This window comes from Canis lupus, chromosome 26, assembly GCF_011100685.1.
Source record: "Canis lupus familiaris isolate Mischka breed German Shepherd chromosome 26, alternate assembly UU_Cfam_GSD_1.0, whole genome shotgun sequence".
NCBI classification, from domain to species: Eukaryota; Metazoa; Chordata; class Mammalia; order Carnivora; family Canidae; genus Canis; species Canis lupus.
The window spans coordinates 36,009,664-36,035,087 of NC_049247.1; the positions used below are offsets into that span (position 1 = coordinate 36,009,664).

The 25,424-nt window shown below is 39.6% G+C and overlaps 1 protein-coding gene across 5 annotated transcripts in view; it reads right to left on the bottom strand.

Annotated features, from left to right (window-relative positions):
* The window catches only part of PRKG1 (protein kinase cGMP-dependent 1), a 1,199,428-nt gene that overhangs the window by 13,019 nt on the left and 1,160,985 nt on the right, over positions 1–25,424 (bottom strand). For all 5 annotated transcript variants that reach the window (XM_038576027.1, XM_038576026.1, XM_038576028.1 and 2 more), the window contains 4 exons: positions 22,344–22,483; positions 21,358–21,447; positions 9,083–9,224; positions 7,469–7,632 (listed from right to left, as the gene is read on the bottom strand). In XM_038576027.1, coding sequence (XP_038431955.1) covers positions 7,469–7,632; positions 9,083–9,224; positions 21,358–21,447; positions 22,344–22,483 — 536 coding nt within the window. The remainder of the gene's footprint in view (positions 1–7,468; positions 7,633–9,082; positions 9,225–21,357; positions 21,448–22,343; positions 22,484–25,424) is intronic.

Below are 25,424 nucleotides of genomic sequence, written 5' to 3' on the forward strand. Positions count from 1 at the left end.
TGTGTTATTAAGAATTTCTTTACTGTTTGGGGGAACCCTGGGTGGCGCAGCGGTTTGGCGCCTGTCTTTGGCCCAGGGCGCGATCTGGGAGACCCCGGATCGAATCCCATGTCGGGCTCCCAGTGCATGGAGCCTGCTTCTCCCTCTGCCTGTGTCTCTGCCTCTCTCTCTCTCTGTGTGTGACTATCATAAATAAATAAAAAAACAAAAAAAAAAGAATTTAAAAAAAAAAAAAAAAAAAAAAAAAAAAAAAGAATTTCTTTACTGTTTGGTACGTGGGAATTTCTAAGAATAAGGTTTTAACTGTTCCATTACTCAAGGAATCAAATAATGAGTGTGGAGAAAAAATTAAACGCATAAGGAAAATAGAAATTGCCATGGTTAATATTTTATTCTAGTTATTAATGGTTGATATCTTAATTCTGTGGTTAATGGTATTGAGTTTTCTTGTATCAAGAATACAAGATTGCTCTTTGCAACCATTTAGATTGCTCTTTGTAATACACCGATTGCTCTTTATAGCAATTCTAAGAACACCAGGTAGCTTACCTACGTATCTGTCCTCCCATCCATCCGTGTACACATACATGCTTAAATGCTAGATTTGACCTTTGCCATTCAAATCTTTCATATCCTTCATGTGTCCCCTTGTCATAGGTTTAAAACCATTTTCCTTCTATGTAGAAGGGGGATATTCAATAAAATGGGGTTAGATCACAGATCATTTATTTGAAGTCAACACAGAAGTTCTAAGCGTGATTCCTGGCAGTGGTAGGAGCAGAGTGGCTGTGGCATCCTTGTGGTGCATCCTATGCTCTAGACAATCTTCTCAATCTTCACACATTCACTGAAGCTTCACAGAGGACCTGAGGCTAAACGCCCTGGGTCTTCCTGAATATTCGGGGCAGCTACTACTTTCTCTTAGGCAATCCTGTCATTCCAGGGCATCTATCTTATTCAAAGTTCTCGGCTCCCTAGATGTAAATTATCGGAATGACCTTCAAGTCTTCTGGCTTGTTATTCCTAAATAGGGCCCTATAGGTTACCCCCTTTTAAGAAAATACTCAGTGACTGCCTTTGGATGGAGTGAAAACAGTCACGTGTAGCAATCATGATCCCCAAGAGGCGATGCTTACTGATCCCCCATTATCATCAATTTTCTATCGAATGACAGCAGGCACATGACGGTAATTAGTTTGATGTGTAGAATGTAGGAATTCTGACAGTGGGGATGTAAAGCTGTGCTGGCTGCAAGTGTCACTACGGTTGGTCCCCACAGGGCACCATTATGATACCGGTGACCGTTATCCCCATGCTGTGCCTCTGCTCTTGTGACTCAGTCCACAGCTGGAAGCCTGGACGTCCCACTCCCCTTCCCCCTTTTCCCCATGCCCCACACTCCCCTGGCAACCATCAGTTTGTTCTCTGTATTTATGAGTCTTGTTTAGTTTGTGTCTCTCTTAGATGCAACAGATATGCGAAATCGTATGGCGCTGCCCACTAGGACCCTCCACATCATTGTGAATGGCAAGATCTCATTCTTTTTCATGGCTGAGTAATAGTCCCCTGTGTGTAGATCTGTCTCTCTCTTTTTTTTTTTTTACCCATTTATCTATGATGGACCCCTAGGTCACCTTCCTTGGCTAATGGAGATAGTGCTGCAATAAAGACAGGGGCACACATATTCTCTTGAATTAGTGTTTTCCTTTTTTTGGGAATATACCCAGTATGGAACTGAATTGCACGGTTAATTCTATTTGTAATTTTTTGAGGAACCTCCATAATGTGTCCCTCAGTGGCTGCTCCAGTTTGCATTCCCATCAACAGTATGCAAGGATCCCCCTTTTCTCCACGCCTTCCACGACATCTGTTATTTCTCGTCCTTTTGATTCTAACCATTCTAACAAGTGTGAGGTCATATCTCATTGTGGTTTTAGTTTTATTTCCCTGATGATGGGTGATACTGAGCATCTTTTCATGTATCTATTGGCCAGATTAATTTCTTCCTTAGTAAAGTTACTATTTAGGTCCTCTGCTCATTTTTAAACTGAATTGGTTGTTTCGTTGGTATTGAGTTGTAGGAGTTCTTTACATATTTTGGAATATTAACCACATAGTGGATATGTTATTTGCAAATATCTTCTCCCATTCACTAGGTCGCCTTTGTGTTTCGTCATTTCAGCTTCATTGTACAAATCCTTTTCATCTTGGTGTAGTTTATTTTTGCTTTTTTTTCCTTTACATTAAAAGACACACCTAGAAAAATGTTGCTAGCGCTGATGTCAAAAAAGATTATTGCCTCTTTTTTCTTCTAGGAGTTTTATGGTTTCAGGTCTCATTTAAGTCCTTAATCCATTTTGGAATTATTTTTGTGTAAGGTGTACGAGAGCAGGCCAGTGTCATTCTTTTCCATACAGCTGCCCTGTTTTCCCAACCATTGGTTGAAGAGGCATTTTTTCTTTCCCTATTGTATATTCTTGCTTTTTCCCCTGGAGATCAATTGACCATATAAGAAAATGTTCATTTCTGGGCCCTCTATTACTGTTCCAGTGATCTCTGTGACCATTTTAGTGCCTGTATATCAAAACATACTGTTTTGATTACTGTAACTTTGTGGTAGGTCTTACAATCTGGGATTGTGATACCTCCAAGCTTTGTTCTTTCTTAAGACAGCTTCAGCTATTCAAGGTCTTTTGTGGTTCCACACAAAGTTTAGTATTATTTGTTCTAGCTCTATGGAAGATGCCATTGGCATTTTGATAGGAATTGCCCTGAATCCACACAGTGCTTTGGGCAGTATGGACATTTTAACAATATTAACTCGTACAATCCATGAGCCGAGAATATCTTTCCATTTGTTCCAATTTCTTTCATCAATATTTTATAGTTTTTAGAGAACAGGTCTTTCACCTCTTTGGATTGAATTATTTTTAGTTGTTTTATTTGCTTTGGTGCAATTGTAAATGGAATGGACTTTCTTAATTTCTCTTTCTGCTACTTTGTTGTTAGTGTACAGAAACGCCACAGATGTCTGTATATTAATTTGTATCCTGCAACTTTGCTGAATTCATTACTTCTAGCAGTTCTTTGATAGAGTCTTTATGGTTTTCTTTTTTTTTTCTTTATGGTTTTCTATGGATAGTATTATATCATCTACATATAGTGACAGCTTAACTTCTTCCTTACCAGTTTGAATACCTTTTCTTTTCCTTTTGTCTGATTGCTTCAGCTGTGACTTCCACTACTATGTTGAATAAGAGCGGTGATAGTGGACATCCTTGTATTGTTTCTGGATCTTAGAGGAAAATCTTAGCTATGGGTTTTTCATGGAGGGCCCTTATTACGTTAAAACACGTTCTATCTAAACCCACTTTGTTGACAGTGTTATCATAAACAGATGCTGGATTTTGTCAAAAGTTTTTTATGCATCTTTGGAGATAATCATATGGGTTTTATCTTTTTTCCTGCCCATGTGATATATAATGTTGACTGATTTTAGAATATTGAACTACTCTTGCAAACCTGGAATAAATCCCACCTATTTGTGGTGCATGATCCTTTTAATAGATTGTTGAATGTTTTTTGTTAATATTTTGTTGAGGATTTTTACATCCATGTTCTTCAGGGATATTAGTCTGTAGTTCCCTCTCTTTTTTTTTCTTTCTTTCTTTCTTTTTTTTTTTTTTTTTTTTTTTTTTTGTAGTTTCTGGTTTTGGTATCAGTGCAATGCTGATGTCATTGAATGCACTTGGAAGCTTTCCTTCTACTTTTTGGTAACAATTTGGCTATTAACTATTAATTGGCTATTAATAATTTAGCTATTAACTCTTGCCTTTTGTATGTTGGGGTTTTTGGATTACCGATCCAATTTTGTTACTAGTTATAGGTTTATTAAGCTTTTCTATTTCTTCCTTAGAAATTTATCCACTTCTTTTAGATGGTCCACTCTGTTGTCATAGAATTTTTATAGCACTCATACTTTCCAACATTTGTATTTCATTGGTGTTGGTTGTTACTTCCCTTTCATTTCTGATTTTAATTATTTGGATTTGGGATCTTTTTTTCTTCATAAATCTCGCTAGAGGTTTATCAGTACAAAAAATAATACATTGATCTTTTGTGTTATTTTTTTGGTCTCTCATTTATTTCTCCTCCAATTTTTAATTATTTCCTTTCTTCTAACTTTGGGCTTTCCTTGTTCTTTTTCTAGTTTCTTTACATGTAAGATTAGACTGAGATTTTTCTTGTTTGTTGAGGTAGGCCTGTGCCAGTATAAATTTCCTTCTTGGAATAGCTTTTCCTGACTCCCAAAGATTATGGATTGTTGCACTTTCATTTTTATTTGTCTCCATGATTTTTTTCTTATCTCCATTTAAAAAAATTTCATCTTTGATTTCTTCATTGGCAAAGAGGTTGTTTAGTAGCATGTTGTTTAGCCTCAGCATGTTTTTGTTTTTTTCCCCAGTTTTTTAATTTTTATTGTTGTTGTTACTGATTTATAGTTTCATGCTGTTGTGGATAGAACACATACCTGGTAGGATTTCCAGTCTTAAATGTATTGAGACTTGTTCTGTGGCCTAAGGAATGTTTCATGTGCACGTGGAAAGAACATATTGGGATGTAATGGTCTGTCTATATCTGTTATGTCCATCTAGTCTAATGCATCTTTCAAAGACACAGTTTCCTTATTGATTTTCTGCCTGGCTGATCTATCCCTCGATGTAAGTGGGGTGTTAATGTTCCCTACTACTATTGTATTACTGTCCATTTCTCTCTTTATGTCTGTTCATTCTTGCTTGATGTATTTAGATGCTCTCATGTCGGGTAGATCAATATTTACAACTGTTATATCCTCTTGTTGGACTGATCCCTTTATCATTATAAAGCTTCTTTGTCTTCTATCAGATAAAATAGACTAAAAAGACTAGAAGTATTCCTACTGCATCTTTTATTTATTTAGGCTTCCTTTTGCATGAATATCTTTTTCCATCTTTTTTCACTTTCAGTTTGTGTGTGTCTTAAAGTCTGAATAAGAAGAACACAGATGGGTCTTTTTTTATCCATTTTATCATTCTGTGCCTTAGATTGGAGCATTTAGACTATTTGCATTTAAAGTAACTATTGATAGGTATTTACTTATTGCCATTTTGTTAATTGTTTTCTGGTGGTTTCTGTATTTCTGTTTCTTTTTTCTCTTGCTCTCTCTTTGTGATTGATGAGTTTCTGTAGTCTTATGTTGGGCCTTTTTGTCCTTATTTTTGTGTGTGTATCTTTTATAGTTTTTAGGTTTGTGGTTACCATGAGGTTCATATATAATATCCTACTATAGTCGATATTAAGTTGATGGTCACTTAAGTTCAAACACATTCTAAAAGAACTTGATTTTTACCCCCTTGCCACTTTACATATATATTGTCATATTTTACATTTTTTAGGTACAGTTGATCTTACTACTTTTGTCTTTTAACCTACATACTAGCCTTATAAGTCTCTACTAAATGTTTACTTTTACTAATGAATTTTTTTTTCCTTTCATAATTTTCTTCTAATTATGGTCTTCCTTTGGCTTTTTTTTTTTTTTTTTTTTTGTAAGGCCAGTTTAATGGTGATGAACTCCACTATTTTGATGGTCTGGGAAACTCTCCTTCAAATCTAAATGGTAAACTTGCTGGGTAATGTATTCTTGGTCGCAGGGTTTCTTTCAGCACTTTCAATGTACCATGCCACCCCTTTGTTGACTGCAAAGTTTCTGCTGAAAAATAGCAAGGAGCTTTTCTCTGGCTTTAGAAATTCTCTATCTTTAATCTTTGACATCAACAGCTACTTCTCCTCAAATTTGAAGGAATGATCTTGGGGATGGTCATTCCCTGTGTAGACTGTGTCTTTCTGGTGACTTCGGCTGGCTGTATAGAGCTGTAGCTATCCTGGGCTTGGCGGTGCAGGCCACTCTATGTGGGGCCATCCTGGTAGGATGGTCAGAGCAAAGTGGGAATGGGTGGGGGTGGTCTCAAGGCTCTCCACATGGAAGATGCCTGGCAGCACAGCTGAAGCTGAAGTAGGCATGAATTCTGGGGTTCTCGTGCTAAGGGTCCCTTGGCGGAACTGCTGAGGTAGGTAGAAGACAAGGGTCTTGGGGCTCTCCATGGAGGGGGCACCTGGTGGGACAGTAAGAGCTGAGGTGGGCATGGGCCAGGGTTACACTGGCAAGTCATCTAGAGCCAAAGTGGGGCATGCCTGGAATGTTCTGGGGTGCTCTGCACCTATTTGTCTTTGGTGAGATGGCTGGAGCAACAATGTCCTGCTGGGACATCTGGGGCTAGTGTGGTCCAGGAGCCAGGGGCTCACTGAGTTGGCAAACCAGCTCTGGTGCCTGGGCTTTGCTCCCCTCTGCACTATCAAGATGGAGGGGAAACATGAGTAGTGTTTGCCAGCCCATCAGGCCTGTAGAGAGTTCCAGCAGCTCTCCCACCATTTGTCAGTGTTCTAGGGCTGGTTCCTTCATTTGAAATTGCCCTTAAGCCACAACTTTTTTGTCTGTGCCCAGGACAGATGCATCTGCTCACAGTCCCCCTGTTCCGTGTCTTACCACTACAGTTCATACACTGGGGGTGGGGCTTCCCTTTGTCCTGTGTCCCCAACTCTCTTACCTCCATCTTTCCTGTCATTCTGTAGGTGGTCCCCCTCTCTTTCACTGTGCAAAAGTCATTCAGTCAGCCATCAATTCCTATCATTTTTTTTTTTTTTTACATGAAGCTACTGCCCTTCTAGTGAAGCCATGACTGCCTGGAATGTTCTTTCCTTGCTTTGAATGTCTAAGACACATTCCCTTAGAGCCCAGCTGAGGTCTTGCTTTATTTAAAAGTCTCCTTGGACAAACCTGAGCCCTCTTCTGAACTCCTTGATTTATAATGACCCTACCACCCCCTTCTCTTCTGGACACAGCAGGGTGGTGTATTTTGTTTTTCTTTTCCTTCAGGAGCTTATGGTCTGTTTTAGACCTGGAGGTATCCACAGTACCTTTTTTGGTTGTTGATGACTATAATGTTATTACACAGATGACCTGCAAAGCATGCACATTTCATTTAGATATAACAATTGTTAAGATGTCCTCTTATTTCTATAAACAGTTGACCAAGACATTTTTCTAACACTATCATTTCCCTTACTTCATTGCTGGCTAAGTGACTAGGCTCAATGACCTCACAGAAAAAAGCAAGATTATTCTACATTCTCATATTTGTATAAAGAACTAGTAATGATGAGGCCAAAAGTTGATGTTGAGTTGGTTGCCCTCCTCTAACCCATTTTAGAGTTTGATGGACTCCTGGTCACTTGCATAATTAATGGAAGTGCTGGAAAAGATATGGTGAGATGTGCTTTAAGATGGCCTGATTGGAGTGACAAAGGCAGGAGTGTGCAGCTGTCTGCTGGTCTATTTTTATCAGTGGTTCTCTGTCAATGTCCATACCTGCCAGTCAGAAGTTCATACATTAGGATTCCCAGTGACCAGTAGTCGGCTGAAATGTCATGGCCTTTGTTCAGGATGATCTCTGGAGCTACGTATTCTGGAGTCCCACAAAAAGTCCATGTTTTCTTTCCAAATCCTATTTTCTTTGCAAAGCCAAAATCAACCTTACAAAGAGAGAAAAACAAGTTATTTCAAGACACGTGCATTAAACTTAAAAGCAGTAAGTTCTTTAGCTGGAGTGCACTGATAATAAAACAAAAACAGATGCACATTGCTATAGTCCTGTAGTCTGAAAGGAGCCACCTATACTTCAAACACAGCCTCCCTGATCAAACCCAGTTTCTTTTTTCTTTTTTTTTTTAATAGGAAAAGGTGAAGCTTGAGTATAGGATAAAACTCAAGTCATTAAAAATAAAGGCAAATCTTTCTTTCCAGAATTATTTTCCAATTTTTACTCCTTTCCTGCTAATGGAAGGCCATAACTCCTTTACTGAAAATCTGTAAAAGACTTGTTGGACCTCCTTGACAAATTTTCCAGAATACGCATGATTTCTGCTAGAATTGAGGTTGAAAATCCATTTAGTATTGAGAAGCCACTTCACTGCTGCAGGAGCTGAGTCACAAAGTTTATCCCTGCCCTTGGTAAGCACAAACAGGCACAACATGCAAATGTGTTACTTTTCTAGAAGCCTTTTGATGAAGGAGCATAAAATGCAGAAAGTCTATTTTTTTCTAAAACAATTTGGTTGAGAATATAAATAATTAACTGCCATTGATTTGACTTCCTTGAAAACCATATGCCGAACAGAAATTCCAAAAGGTTAAAAAATCTGCACTGACAAATGCAGAGTCCATAAAAATTGTACATTTTATAATAATGAGAACTTCCCTCCTGTGTTAAATATTTAGAGCATTTGAGTGATTTTCTTATGATGATGATCACTATTATTATTATAATCAAAATGGCCTGGATGACATTGCCTACCAAGCCTATTTTTTTTTCCCATTAAGATTGTATATAAATCAGGGCACTGAGATGGCTCAGTCGGTTAAGCATCTGCCTTTGCCTCAGGTCATGATCCTTGGGGTCCTGGGATCGAGCCCCACAATCTGGGCTCCCTGCTCAGCGGGGGAGTCTGCTTCTCCCTCCCGCAGCTTATACTCTCTCTCTCCTTTTCTCTCTCAAATAAATAAAATATTTTTTTAAAAAAAGATTATACAGAAATCTAAAATATTAAAACAATTCACGGTTTTCTACAATGTAAATATCCATTCCCTGTGAATGGCAGAAAGTCTCGGAAAAGGTCTCTACGGCCCTTCTAGGTCTAGAACACGTGCCAGCAAGCACGAGCCATTCGAACCCGATTCTGCCACGGGAGTATTACCAATTTGGACGTAGCCAATTTAATGTCTTAGGAAACGTAAGACATTTGAAAGGATAGTTGGATGCATCATTTGAAAGAACAGTTGGATGCGAAGAGTAACACGAAAGTCTGATTTTAGGAAAAGTTACAGCATTTACAAAAGGACATGGAGATTTCAACGAACACAGCTTGATGAAGGCCTATCTTAAAACTGCAGGGAATCCACTGCAGGTGTGTAGGGTGCACTGACCAGCTTGGTGTAGCCTCTGTGATCCAGGATGAGATTCTCTGGCTTGAGGTCCCTGTAAATGATTCCTTTGGAATGCAGATAGGCGAACGCCTCCACCACGCATGCTGTGTAGAATCTGGTCGTAGAATCTTCAAATGAACCTCTGAGATACGGAGAACAGAAGTGTGTAAGACATTAGTTTCTCTGATACGATTTTATTTATGTTTTCTCATGTCATGACATTCCTGTGCCAAAGTGTGACCCCAGAGACCAATAGCCTATGACCAAATGTCATATGATTGCCGCTGCCTTGGGTTTTCAGAAGCACCTAGAGGATCAAGTCAAGTAATTCTTTGCCCTTACGAATGGGATAGTTAACCCTAACTTGCAAGCACCACACACAAGCTCAACCACACCCCCCTCCTTCTGTGAACATGGTGGCTTCCCCCTGGCAGCCCCCTGTCCTCCAACCAGGCACAGCTACAGCGGTGGTCGGGAGGAGATGAGTCCTATCTTAGAGGCTTCTTTTGGAAAGGAGAAGTTTAGAGGTTCAGTCCTATTTATTCTTGAGGGCTTGTTTCTGAATCTAAGTAACTCCAGTACACTTCATGAGAACATGAATAAGAAATGTTTTCAAAGAACCACTTTGGAAATGAGGTGTGATGCTATGGCTAAATCATCTATCGCAAGCTCAATATTCTATGTTTTGAAACTTTCACCAGCAAGAGAAATAATACCTACATCCCTCACTAGTGCCTTCTTATTAAGAAAAAATGGGGTGAAGAAAGAAGAAGGAAAAAGGTACTTGGATGGGAATATAAGTTTGTAAACTTGATTCTGATGTTTAGCAAAAAAAGTCCATGTTCTCTGTCTTTCCCTCTCTTTATTTAATGAAATGACAATAAAGGGAGAAAAAACAAAAAAAAAAAAAACAAAAAAAACAAAAACACTGATACCTAAGGTTAACTCCTTGTTTCTATACCAGAAACTTTGTACTTTAACATTTTTTTCCCCATGAAATTCTTTAAAAAGATAAACTATATTTCCCTTTCTCATTTCATGATGGTTCAGGAACATTTGTGTGAACATCTGTCCAGAGGAGGCTGCGATGTAACGCAAGAGAGAAGCACACCGGCCATCGCAGGTAGCCCCACAACTGAAGGCGGCCCAAGCTTGCTTCCATTAGAGTCCCTAATGCTGGTTTGCATTTTGGTGACTTTTGCTTTTTTTTTTTTTTTTTCCCAATATCGAGTAGTAGAGGCAAAGACACCAGGAAGTAGAACACGACTGGTATTTTTTACAAAATGGAGCAGTGAACCCAAGGCCAAAGCAGGACCTTTCAGGTCTTTTTTTAAATTTTATTATTATTATTATTATTTTTTTTTTTTACAAAATACTAGTTTTGCTGGGACACCTGCACCCCGATGTTTCTAGCAGCAATGTCCACAATAGCCAAACTGTGGAAAGAGCCTCGGTGTCCATCGAAAGATGATGGATAAAGAAGATGTGGTCTATGTATACAATGGAATATTCCTCAGCCATTAGAAACGACAAATACCCACCATTTGCTTCGACGTGGATGGAACTGGAGGGTATGATGCTGAGTGAAATGAGTCAATCGGAGAAGGACAAACATTATATGGTCTCATTCATTTGGGGAATATAAATAATAGTGAAAGGGAATAGAGGGGAAGGGAGAAGAAATGGGTAGGAAATATCAGAAAGGGAGACAGAACATGGAAGACTCCTCACTCTGGGAAACGAACTAGGGGTGGTGGAAGGGGAGGATGGCGGGGGGTTGGGGTGACTGGGTGATGGGCACTGAGGGGGCCACTTGATGGGATGAGCACTGGGTGTTATTCTGTATGTTGGCACATTGAACACCAATAAAAAATAAATTTATTATTAAAAAAAAAAACCAAAAACAAAAACAAAACTCAAAAAACCCAGAATACTAGTTTCTTCCAGAATGTTCTTCTCTTCAACCTCTAATGTCCCTGGTGTTGTCACTGAAATATTTCGCTCTTCCCAAAGAAACATCTTCCTTTTGAAATACAATTCAAGGCAGGAAGATATCTACTCTTACAGATAACTAGAATCTTGACTATAGTTAAGAAGATTCTAGGGTTTCTCTTCAATGTCTGAATGGAAGGATTGCGAACTTATAAGGACGAGATAAAGCTTCTTTGAGAAGGAATGACACGCTGTATGCTGCGGTTCTCTTCTGACCGGGAACTACCTTTGCCGAGGGGACACTGGATAATTCTGTGTGTTGAGTAGGGGGTTGGAGTAGCGCCGTGGAGGTTCCTTCTTCTTTGCCCTGAGGTACGCACGCTTGCCCATCTGGAGCACCATCTTTCTTTCAATTGGAGAGATCACTTGTAGGAAACAGTAAGCATCCACGTGCAGAGAATTCACACAGCTGGAACGCTACTGAGCGCCACATAGGACTCCAGTCCTCTGTCCCTGGAGAGTTGTGCAAAGCCATGGCGGAGCCCAAACAAAACAGGACAGTACATGGAACACAGCTCTGTCCTACTTCACTCTACATGTTTTGTTTTAACGAGGAAATTAATTGCTTCCTTGTACCAGGCCTGTCTCACTGTGATTTCTGTGGGCCTTTTTGAAAGCCTACAAATTCTTGGTTACCGTCAGAGATTATTTCTGAAGTGGTGATTCCAGGCAACAAAGCTCTGTTTTCCCTAATATTCACTTGTTAATGAACCAAACCAACGAACTGTAAATATTGTCAGGAAAGCAAACACTTCTGAGAGATCGGCTTCTCATCAAATCTCTGCTGAAGGGTCCTCATATTTATATTCTAAGTCAGTCATTAGCAGGAGAGATGAAAAAAATCCTAATGGAAACTCAGATTCATTGGAGGCAGCTCTGAGTGAGGAATAGGCACCCTAAACAGGAAATCTTGGGCTCAAATGTGGGTTTCGCTTGTTTAATTTTGAGCAACTAACTATACCTTCCCCGTTTCCACCTTCTCTGGTGCAAAATGGGGCCAGGAATAGAAACACTCTCATTGGATTGTTGTAGGGATATAAATAATTGATGTGTATATTTAGAATCAGTGCCTGGCACACAACCTGATAAATACGAGCCATTCTAATTGAGCACAAAAAAAAAAAAAAAAAAAAAAAAAAGTCTTCTTTAGCTGCTGTGTCTTAATCTAGGAAAACTGAATGACGTAGGCAGGTCTGAAGTCTTCTGGGGATGGGAGTGAGGGGTCTGCAATACCTAATTAGCACTGTCTTTGGGGTGTATTGCTATTTTTCAGGGTCCAGGCTAAGTGCTCTGGGTCAGCTCTGAAGGGTCTCCTGCTAATCTCTGTTTTCATTTTCTGTTTCTCACAAAGGCACAGACAAAAATGATTCTTATCGCTTGACGATTTTCATCATAAAGTAAACTGACAAAAAAATAAATAAAGTAAACTGCCACCAACGTTCACCTTTGGGTCTTCAGTTCCTTACAGCTGTGTTTCAAGGTTTCTCTGATTCTCAGCCATTTTGGAATTTGGAAGGTTCTAGAGAGCTGGTTTCCATTCCTTTAAAAATCTATTTTGAGTCCCTCTGCTATATAAGCATACTTGTAACTGATTTTTAAAAATTAAATGAAAATGCTATCTCAAATCTGTTTCCATATTATATGACAAATCAACATGGGCTTACAAAATATTTGTCAGCAATACAGCTTCATCACAAAACCTTTGATGTGGGTAATGTGTAGGTTTACACTTCTGAGAAGCAGTCACAAAGCATAGCATTAGGGTGACTCAAAATAAAAAAATTACTATTAGAATAGAAAATGACAACTCAAAATAAAAAAAAATTACTATTAGAATCGAAAATGACAACAAATATTTGATCTAAAACCAAAACGAAAGCTTGTTTTTTATCAACAGAAAGTTGCTTAAATAAATAAATCACTGCCCTAAATAGCTCTTCAAAATAATAAATTACGCCTTGACATGTCATTTCAATGAAACCACGTACGGAATAGGGCTTTGGACCTTCTTTGGGAACAAGTGGTAGTTTTATTTTAGCTAGACGACAGTAGATAACAATTTGAGAGAATTAGGGGATTACGTATGCTTATGGATAGACCCAGCTTTCAACCTAATCACAATGGTTAATCAACTCATCACAAACGGTGTCCTGAAATAACAGAAAGTAAAGACAAATCCTCTCTCCCAGAAGGAGACAGTCCCTCTCATCCTTGCCTACTAACCCCAATCAGCAGTGAGTATCCCCCTTGAGTGTGTTGCCACCGTGAGGGTTAACTGCCACTTGTAAAGGTAGGGAGGCCAAATTAGTAGGAAAATCGACTCATTTCCCTGAGATACTTTGATTCTTGGGGTTGTCGAAGTGTAATTAAAATGCAATGTCAACTTCAGATGTCCAACATAATGATTCCTTAACTCTGTGCATCACTCGGCGATCACCACGGTTGGCACAGGCAATGTCTGTCACCAAACGTCACCTCAGTATTGCTGACTGTATTCCCAATGCTGTACTTTTCATCTCTGTGACTGAATTTTACAACTAGAAGTTCATATTTCTTAATCCCCTTTATCTGTTTTACCCCCCCCCACCTCCCCTCTGGCAACCGCTAGTTAGTTCTCTATATTTAAGTCCATTGTTCCTTTGTTATATTTTCAGGATTCCACATTTAATCGAAATCATATGGTATTTGTCTTTCTCTGACTTATCTCACTTAGCATAACACCCTCTAGCTCCATCCATCTTACTGCAGATGGCAAGATTCCATTCTTTTTTATGGCTGAGTAATGGTCCATCGTATTTACACACCACGTCTTCGTTATCTCTTCATCCGTTGTTGGACACTTGGGCTGCTTCCATGTTGGCTACTGTAAATCATGCTGCGGTAAAACCAGGGGTGCGTGTATCCTTTCACATGAGTGTGTGTGTGTGTTTTTTTTTTCCTTTGGGTAAATACCCAGGAGTGGCGTTACCGGATGGTAGGCTAATTCTATTTTTAATTTTTTGAGGAACTCCCATCCTCCTTCCCGACAGTGGCTGCATCAGTTTGCATTCCCACCAATGGTGCACGAGGGTGCCTTTTTCTCGGCATCCTTGCCCACACCTGTTGTTTCTTGTTGTTGTTGATTTCAGCTGTTTTGACAGGTGGTAGATGATATCTCATGGTGGTTTTATTGGCATGTCCCTGATGATAAGTGATGTTGAGCATCTTTTCATGTGTCTGTTGGCCACTTTATGTCTTCTCTGGAAAAACGCACATTCAGGTCCTCTGCTCATCCTTTAACTGGATTTTTTTTTTTAAAGTGTTGGGTTGTAGGAGTTCTTTATATATTTTGGAATATTAACGCTTCATTGAATATGGCATTTGCAAATATCTTCTCTTATTCACTAGGTTGCCCTCTCATTTTGTTGATGGTTACCTTTCCTGGGCAGAACCTCTTTATTTTGGTGTAGTCCCAATAGTCTGTTTTTGCTTACCTTGCCTGAGAAGATATATCTAGAAAAATGTTGCTACGGATGATGTCAAAGAGATTACTGCCTGTGTTTTCTTTTAGGAGTTTTATGGGTTCAGGTCTCACATTTAGGTCTTCAGTCCATTTTGAGTTTGAGCTTATTTTTGCGTATGGTGTAAGAAACTGGTCCAGTTTCATTCTTTTGAGGGTAGCTGTCCAGTTCTCCCAGCAGTATTTGTTGAAGAGATTGCCTTTTCTCCATTGTATATTTTTGCCTTCATTGTAGATTAATTAACCATGAAAATGTCAGTTTATTTCTGACCCTCTCTCTGTTCTATTGATCTATGCCAATACAATTAATTACTGTATATAGCTTTGTGTAGTATATCTGAAATTCTGGGATTCTGATATCTCCAGCCTGGTTCTTCTTCCTTAGGATTGCTTTGGCGATTTGGGGACTTTTTACGGTTCCATATAAATTTTAAGATTATTCTAGTCCTGAGGAAAACATTAATGGTATTTTGATAGATTGCAATGAATCTGTACTATGGACATTTTAACAACATTCTTCCAATCCACAATATTTTTCCATTGTTTGTATCCCCTTCAATTTCTTTCATCAATGTTTTATAAGGTTTCAGAGTGCAGGTCTTTCATCTCTTGGGTTAAGTTTATTCCTAGGTATTTTATTCTTTCTGGTGTAATTATAAATGGGATTGTCTTAATTTCTCTTTCTTCTAGTTTATTATTAGGTCTAGAAATGCAACAGATTTCTGCATATTAATTTTGTATCCTGCAAAATTTCCAAATTCATTTATCAGTTCTAATAGTTTTTCTGGTGGATTTTTAAGTTTCCTATGCATAGTATCATGTCACCTGCAAATAGTGGAAGTTTAACTTCTTCCTAACCAACCTGTATGCCTTGTTCTTTTTTGTTGTCTAATTGCTGTGGCTAGGACTTCCAGTGCTATGTTGAGTAAAAGTGGTGAGAGTGGGCACTGTCTTGTTCCTAATCTTTGAGGAAAAGCTCTTAGTTCCATCAATCTGTTCTATTTTTCTTTAGTATCTATTTATTTCTGCTCTGATCTTTATTATTTCATTCCTTCCACTGGGTTTGGGTTTTGTTTGTTGTTTTCTCCTTTAGGTATAAGTTCAGATTATTTGATATTTTTGTCTCTTGAGATACACCTGTATTGCTATAAACTTCCCTCTTGATAGTACTTTTGCTGCCCCCCGCCCAAAGATTTTGGACTACTGTGTTTTTATTTCCATTTGTCTCCCATGTATTTTTAAATTTTCTTTTGATTTTTTTGGTTGAATCGTTCATTCTTTAATAGCATGTTGTTTAGCATCATATATCTGTATTCTTCCCAGGTTTTTTCTTGCAATTGATTTTTATTTTCATATCATTGTGGTCAGAAAAGATGCTTGATATTTCAGTCTGTTGCAATTTACCGAGGGTTGTTTTGTGTCCTAATAGGATCAATCTTAAAGAATGTTCTATGTACTTTTGCAGGGAGTGGATATCATGTTTCTGGATCGAATGTTCTATATATACCTATTATGTCTATCTGGTCTAATATGTAATTCAAAGCCACTGTTTCCTTGTTGATTTTGTCTGATTTATCCATTGATATAAATGGGGTGTTAATGTCCCCTACAACTATTGTATTACATATTTAAGTGCTCCTCTATTGGATGCATAGATATTTATAATTATCATATACTCGTCAGATTGATCCCTTTATCATTATGTAGTACCTTTCTTTGTCTCTTGACATAGTATTTGGTTTAAAGTCTATTTTTTTTTTTAGAGTATTGCTACCCTGGCATTTTTTTTTCTGCTTCCATTTATATGGTGACTGTTTTTCTATCACTTTACCGTAGTCTGTATGTGTCTATGTCTGAGATGAGTCTCTTGTAGGTGGCATAGATGGAGCTTTTTTTTTTTTTCCCATCCCGTCATTCTATGTCATTTCATTGGAGCATTGAGTCTATTTAAAGTCATCACTAGTAAAAATAAATATAAGGTCATAATTGATAGGTATATACTTATTGCCATTTTATTTGTTTACCGGCTATTTTTATAGTTCCTCTCTGTCCCCCCCCTTTTTTTTTCTCTTACTCTATTACCTTGTGGTTTAATGGCTTTCATTAGTGTTATGCTTAGATTCCTTTGGCTTTATTTTTGTGTGAACCTACTCTAGGTTTTGACTAGGTTCATAGGTAACTTCTTCTGTGTATGGCAGGCTATATTAAGTTGATGGTCTCTTAGATTTGAACACATTCTAAAAGCACTAAGGTTTTACTCCCCCTCCACATTTTATGAATATGTCTTATTTTCCATCTTTTTTATTTTGTGTATCCCTTGACTGATTTTTGTAGGTACAATTAATTTCATTAATTAATTAAAAAGAGAAAGTATTGTTTTAACCTCCTTACTGGCTTTGTAAGTGAATAACCTACTTTCATTTGGGATATACTCTTCTGTTTCCTCATTTTGTTTAACTCTCCACATTTGTTTGTATGTATGTATTAGGTAGGTCAGCGATGGCTCCCGGTCTTGAAAGTAGTGACCTAGTATAGAAGATTCCTGTAGTGCCAAGAGCGCAACGCACCCTGGTCACTTGAACCAGATGCCTCAGGAGTGGCGCCTGTGTGGGCTGTGTGTGCTCTACTGTTGTGGCTGGGCTGCATCTGCCTTAAGTCCAGTCATCTGTAATGGCCTACCTTTCTCTCTGTGGGTGCCCTGGGCAAGGTCTTGTCCCTGTGCTGTTGAGGGGGCCTGTCTGTTGTTGCCACAGGCTTGTAGGTCAGCAGAGTCAGTAGTCAGGGGAGCTGTCCAGACTTACTCTTTCTGCCACAGCTGTGGGTGCACCAAAGGGAAGGCCTTTTTCCCTGTGCTGGCAGCTGAAAGGCCTGACTATGGGAAATGTGGTGTGCTGAGGTGTATGGTTATCCTCCCTTCTCTCCAGAGCAGGAGTTACTTTGGAGGGCTGGCTGCTAAGCAGGTTGAATGAGATGGGTCTGGAGGGGAATGTGGGAGTGGGGCTTGCAGTGCCAGTCAGGTAAGTGGAGAGGGTTAACATGGGCTCCCAAAGTGTCTGGCTCTCTAGGCTGGTGCCTGCCAGCACTTTTTCCCTGGAGAAGTCTCCCGAAGATCCCTGACACTCCAGTGCACACTCGGTAAATAAATGTCCTTCACGCGTATTCCAGGCACTTTTCAAATTGCTGTTTCTGTGCTGTCTTGGCAGCTTATTTATTATGCTGAGTCTTTAAAGGCGGGGACTTACTTTTCTGTTGCCCTCAGGCTCTTTGGAAGTAAGCCCACTGATGTCTAAAGTACCTGGACTTAAGCCCAGCTGATTTTAAACACTTGCCAAGTTAAGGGTCACTGGTTTTCAAAGCCAAATAGCATGGGTACTCATTTTCCCAGTGTGGGTCTCCAGTGCTGGGGGTGCCTAACTCAGGGTCTGATCCTCCTGCTTCTCTGTGCATGCGGTGTCCCTCCCAACTGTGATTAATTGCACAGGAGACTTGGTTCCCAACTGTGTTTCCACACCTCCTACCCTTTTCAATGTGGAATCTTCTCTATGATTAACTGTGGAAGGTTTGTCCTGACAGTCTTCAGAGTATTTTGAGAGTTAGTTATACAAATATAGATGTTATCTTGGTGTATCTTTGGGATTGAACGAGTTCAGGATCTTCTGATTCTCCTATCCTCCTGGCCCCTTGAAATACTTTTGATCTACACCATCCATTTTGTCCTCTCAGATGGAATTTAAATAATTACCCTCCACAATATAGTTAGAATCGAAGGGAATGGAGATTTAAGTTACTTGCTGACTTATAAAACATATCCAGGAAGACACATGACTAGAAATGGAATATGCATAATTTGAAAATTATGGTATCTAAAATAGTTAAGATATTCATTAGGAAAATTTAAAAAAATTTAAGTAAATTTCATTAGATTACTATATATTAAATACCAATATTAATACATAATATGTAAATGCTAATATGTGTAAACTATTATAAGCATATATATTATATAGTTATTATATTAACCACTCACATTGTTTAAATAGTTGTAGGGATTGCCAATTCTTTAAGTGTTATGGAGGAAAGGTGAATAAAATATAACGTGTACCTATCTACCCCAAATAATGGAACATAATTGGTGGAAATAGTCACAAACTAGGAGATAAAACACGATAGCTAATAAAGAATAAATATGGGAAATAAGTGCAACAATTAACATTTCAGGGGTGTTGTATCTCAAAGATAGATATTTAATAGTCCTCCAATTCTGTTTTATATAGATGGTATCATTTTAATTTTTATTAGGATTTTAATTCTTACTTTTTGACAACAGCAGGAAAACTGCTCTGCATTCCTTTTCTGTGCCAATGAGAAAAAAGACAGAGGCAGGAGATGGTCATCTCACTAGGTGAGGGAGGAGATCTGTTGCTATCAGAGACTTCCTACACTAAATCCCTAAGGCTTAGGTGTATTACCGTGTCAGTAAAGAATAGTCACACAAGCCCTTCTTAAAACCAACCCAGATACATTTCCTTTATCCTTTCAGAATAGCTTCCCTACTGCTGCTTTCCTGGGATGCAAAAAGAAAACCGAATGAGTTGAATATGATTTGTTTCAACTACACTGTGACAAATAGCATCATTATTTTCCTTTTTCTTCTTGGCATTTTTTTGTTGTTGTTTCTATAAATTAACCTTTGGGACTTTCAGCCTCAAACAAATAGTTAGAAAGCTGGTCAGAGGCAATATTCATTGGAGCCTAGATCTCCAAAACTGTGTCCCCGATCTGAGCAATTTTTTGAAGAAGGGGAAAGAAAAGAGTAAAAGAAATAAAGTGCTACATGCATATATAATAGTTTTATTGCTTTTAATTTTGAGGCCTCATCCCTTCTCAACCTCTGGGAAGGAACAAGCAGCTATCTTACCTCCAGCTTTTCTCATAGTAGTAAGCTCATTGCAGGGACTCACCAATTGTGTATCCCAAACCCAAGAATGATAAAAGGGAATGAAATTGAACCAATCAAAAAGCATCCTGGTAGATGTAGAGAAAGGACCACCCACTGATATTTTCCCTCCATCTACTCCTCCAAAGTAAACCACTTTTTAATAGCAAATTTAGCTGCCTTGCCAGATCAAAATACATCTCACTCGGAAGGCTTGGCTGGCACTTATGAGCCAAGAAAATGCAAACCAAGTTAGGTAGGGAGAAATATGAAATAATATTTTCTTTCAAAACCTAAATTGACATTTGATGCCTCATATGTGAACTTCAGATTGACTTGTGTTGCTGTCTGATTCACAGAAGCTCAAAATAGTTCCTCTCCCTATGTGGCTTATTATTGCTTTCATGCTTACTTCCACCTGTAAATCTTCTAATTAGAACAAATCAGGGAAGATATTTCAAGTAAATTAGTGGATTGAAAGGTCGGTTCAAAAATAATATAGTAGAGTTATGTTAAGATGAAGCAGACATTAGCTCACAAGTCAGAGGGTTCACTTGACGCAGACTGTAAATTATGAGAAGGGGACCACGTCTCTTTTATCACTGTATCTCCAACTTCCAGTACAATGCCTGGCATAGAATCTGTGCTCAAATATTACCAGAAATAATGTAATGATGTGCTATAATAGCTTAGTACAGATGTTCACTCTGCTTTCAGAATGCCAACATGATGCATTCCTTATCTACTCCTTGACCTCAAATTTAAGGAGTGAAACACAACAGCAATGTCATCAGGACAGAATAAGTAAAAAGAAATCCACTTGACATACACAAGGAAAGCAACGGGGCTAAGACCTGAAAAACGTCAATATTTCCAAAGACATGAAGTTACCATGAGAACACTAGGAGGGATGAGACTTCATAAGCTATCCCATCTAAAGAGCCACCGGTTCTATTCTGGGATATCTAAGACTAACAGGTTGTCAGAAAACCAGGAAGGCTGTCTGGGAACAACAGGGCAGTCTGTAACAGAGTTCTGAAGGAGGACATGAGTGAGACTAACAAATATGAAAAACAAATATGTCAAAAGGTGTTCAGAGGGAGAAGGATGCCTTCTAGAAAATGATCATTCACAGGAAAAGAAAATTGCCTTTTATTTTTTTTAAGTACACATTTAGGATTGGTAATGATCTCCTAGGGCATTTTATAGACTCCATTTCTAGTTTGCTAGCTGTATTAATAAGAGAAACAAGCTCTGATTAGACCAACTTTACTTGCCCTGAAAGGGCAAACATAAGTAAATCTGAATTAGATTGTTTACACGGAATACTGCTTATAAGGAGATTCATTGTTTTTCTGAGATCAGCAGAAGCCTGAAAAAGATGTCTGACTTGCTAATTTTGAAACCAAAGAGCAATGTAAGGCTGGAGAAAAAGTAAATCGGGGGAAAAAATTCTCAGTGTCCGGAAAGGCAATTAAACTGATCATTAATCCCAATAGCAGCTATAACATTATTCCCTTCGTGTCACACCAACAAATTGACTTCTAGGCAACTGACTCTGGGATTCAAGTTAAAAAGATGAACTGGTTATATACCTTGCTAGGTCCCATTTCCACACTGGACTAAACCTTTATCATTGGTTACAAATCTGAAACAGAGCGAGCTTCATGTTTACTAAGGCATATGTGTACAATGGGTTGTATCCCATATTTACTTATTTTCTGAAATATATATATGTATAAATATAAATATGTAACATATGATTTTTAGACTTTAAAATTGACTCTTCTTACTAGCACAGTCAACTACATTTTTAATGAAATGATAGAAATTTCTTAAAACTCCTACCGATCCCTGAGAATGGTCCAGAGCTCTCCACCTAGGCACACTTCCATCAACATGTACAAATATTTGCTGTCCTTAAACGTCCTGTACAATCTGTGGATTGCAAACAAGAAAACAAAGGTTAGAAACGTGGTTGTCTTTGAAAAGAATGTGTTTTAGGTGCTCAGATTACAGTCTTATGCTTGGTTTTCTAAGCTTGAAATGTCATTAAAAGGAGAAAGGTCTGTTTGCAAATAGGGAATAGGAGGCAACAAGCTCCTGACCAAGATGTGTAAAGGGTGGGGGCTGGGCTGTCCTTGGCAATGAATGGATTAATCCAAATGATTATGGACCAAGGTGGCTTCTTGGGGCTCCTCCTGTCTCAGTTTAGCTGATTTTTAACACATGGACTCTTCAGCCCTATGTAGTATAAACATGCAGTATAAAATAGGTGCACTTTACAAATGCAGACATGAATGAAATTCTCGTGCCGTTCACCTAAGTTCACCTTGTGCCCTGTTTTTAAGTGCCACTGACAAATTAACTAGAACAGGCTTTGTTTTGTCTATGAAAACTCCTCGTTATCTTATTAACGTTCTCAAAATATGGAGATGGAATAGTCATTTCATTTTTTTATCTTCAAAATTTTAAAAATGTACATATTAGTATTCAAATAATCTAATTTTTGTATTTTGTCCTTCAAGCTGCAAAAGAATTCTATATAGGGTCACAGAGAGCATCAGCATGGGATGTTAGAAACGGAAAGATCTTTGGGAAAACCATGTGCTTTTCATAGAATCTGATTCTCTTAGAAAATAATAATAATAATAATACAAAAACACCCCCCTGCCCCGAAGTTTAAGTCTAACAAAACTTTCCTAAAATCAGATTTAAAAATCTGTTTCCTGGTTGAATGAGATGCGTAACGGGGAACATGGGAGGCGGTGGGTTTTGTGGCTGACCTGCCACCCACCCGGAGTGGGAAAGTCAGCCCCAGGCCAGGCCTTTACCTCACTATGAAGTCGGAATGCGCCCCCTGCATGATCTGCTTCTCGGAGCGGATGTGCTCCTGCTGTCTTGTGTCCACGATGTGGCGTTTCTTGAGAATCTTCATAGCAAAGGTTTTGGATTCTTCACTTTTCAACTGGACCTGAAGAGAATAAGTGAGAAAAGAGAATGAGTGAGAAACAGCCCATAGTGTTAATATAATAGGGTGCTTTCTTATGCTCAAATTGCCCTGGGCTCGGAGCACACCAGGGATCCCCCAGTGCCCCCTGACTCCCAGGGCACATCCTTGCTGGAGCCGGGTATAAATCCAGGTCCACAACCATTGTCCACTCTTCTTCCATGGGGCCAGATCCACTGAACTAGATTCTCAGTGAGTTCTGTGCCCACTGGGCTTGGAAGAGGGCAGGTGCATGGGATTCTCTCTGTGTTACGTCACTTCATAGCACACAATGTGTTTGAGCATATTTGGTAGTTTCTCCCCTGCCATCCAAAAAGCATAGAAATGAAATTTTCCAATTTCCCTTCACGTGAGCATGGTGAGGGGAGGATCCTCTGGACCTTTACACTCTTCCTCTGTGGTCCGAGCCCGCAGACATTCCCACAGGTGTAAAATTCAGGGACACAGGAGGACTATCTGCTGAGACTGCAGAAGTGGGTACTGTTGGCTCTTCTCTCTGTATCTCCTAGTCTTGCCCTTCCTCTAAAAAATTTTATATATAATTATATATAAAATTTTATATATAGTATATATATAGTATATAGAATATGTATATAGATACATATCTATCTAAATATAAATATTTTAACAAGATTTTTTTCAAGAGATTTTGAAAACTTTCTTCTCAAATATGCATGATGGCTTTAATCTTGTCTGACTTCAAATCTGACCGCTTAGTTGTACTAACTGGGAAGCTCAGCTGGGATGTCCCTGCTGCCTCCACGCCACTGGCGCAGCCCCACACGGCTCCCAGTGCCTCGGGTTCTTTGAATGCCATTCCTCAGGCCATGGGTCTGTGGTTCACTGTTTTATAAACAATTTTTTAAAAAGATTTGATTTTTAATAGAGAGAGGACAAGCAATGGGGGGGTTAGCAGAGGGAGGAGGAGATGAGGAGCCGGACACAGAGCTCGATCTCACCACCCTGAGATCATGACCTGAGCCTGAAACCAAGAGCCAGATGCTTAACCAACTGAGACCCCCAGGTGCCCCTCCACAAGGTGACTTGCAAGGAAATTAAGAGATCTTGATGATGTGGCTCATCACTTGATGGTAATATAAAAGTTCTCCAGTGCCATTGAGCGAGCGATGAACAGAATGTTCCAGCCTGCATTATTTGGAACTAATGAAAGCCTTGGGGAAACGACACGACAAGCTGTTTCTGCTGTTCAGCCCAAGTATCACTGTCGCCCGGAGTTGTGAATTGTTTACTGCTTCATCTGCAGGGCAGCGGAATTCTGGTGTCTTGTTCATGCTCGCGCGTATAGACTGAATTGGGCCCAAGAGGACATTCACGTGGCACGTGGAGACCACAAGGACACTTCACAGAAATGGGCCCCGTCTATAGGTGTGATGGGGTAGAGAGAAGAATGCATATTCCAATAGGCCTTAGGCAGCCAAGGGCCCTCCACTCGTCTGTGAAACTCTTTCAGCTGACAGATTAGTGTGATTCAAATGAACTCAGTTGTAGTTCACAGTAAAACACAAAACGTGAACACCCACTTGTAAAAGAAATCTGGAGGGGAAGCATGAAAAAGGAGCTGTGTTCAGAGTACTAAACCTCAGAGAAGGCATGAAATCATTTTCTCTTCGGAGTGTGATGACTTCAGGCCCTGGTGTAGTTTACACCCCTAATGGAAAACTTAGCCATTCATCTTCACCATGATGGTGACGTGCGTTGTACACAGGATGGGGGCAAAGAGCTCTGCCTTTGGGGGTCACGGGTCTGAACCCGAACCCTGACTCTGCTTAGCTGCTTCTCTGCTCTGAGCCCCAGTTCTTGCTGAAGATAACACTGTATGGAGTTATTGTGACTCTAAGCAAGAAAGTGCCAGAAGTGGGAGATCACCAGTGGTCTCTCTGCTGCAGGCCCACCCCGGCCAGCCGACTCGACGAGATAGCATACATCGGGTGTCTGCTAAATGAAGCCAGATCCTCAATCCTCTACCTGAAACACTCCAGTGGCTTCCCATCTCACCCACAGTAAAGACAAAGTTGTCACAGAGGCCACGAGGTCCTACACCATTTGGACTCCAGCTACCCCCTAACCCACTCTGCTGGGGTCACCCTGGCCCCTTGCTGTTCCTGGAACGCACCTGGGATGTTCCTCGGTCTATGTGCTCTTGCTTTTCTGACCAAAGATTTCCCCACACATATTCGCAGAAGTCACCCTCTCAGTTCCCTGCTCAAATGTTTCCTAAAGAGCGTGTCCTCACACCAGCCTCCGTGCAAGAGTAACCACCCTCTTCTCCCCTCCCTGCTCGATCGCTCACTATAGCTCTTATCACCAGCCAATGAACTCCATATTTTTCATGACTTGTGTAGTTCCTGTCTCCTCTCACTGGCCTATCAGCAACCTGCGGTGGGGGATCTTCTTATCCAGAGTCCCTGACACAGAGTAAATGCATATTAAGTACTGTTGACTGCAAATCTAAGAAAGAATGCAGCCAACCATGACGATCCATCACCAGCCAAGCCACAGCGGAGCTGGTGTCTCAGCTCCACACTTCCACACTGTGTATCTCTTCACCGAACAGGAGAAAAACAAGGGAAACTACAAGGACAAGCCTGTAGTGTTTGGTCTTGTTCCTTTGTTTCAAAGTGCCCTAATTACACACGGAAGGGCAGAAACTATTTCTACGTGTCAACAGTGCACAGGCAACACACACGGCCACATACCTATGTGCTTCAGCCTCCAGTTTTCATTTGTATTTTTACAAGATGTTTTCTTAACCCAGCCGTTTCCTTGATGACTAAAATGTGACATTTCCAACCACAGAGCCTACTAGATTAATAAAATCACCTCTAGGACAATGTCCAGTTGGCTGCCAACAAGCTCTTGGGGTCAATCATCTTTCAAGACCAAG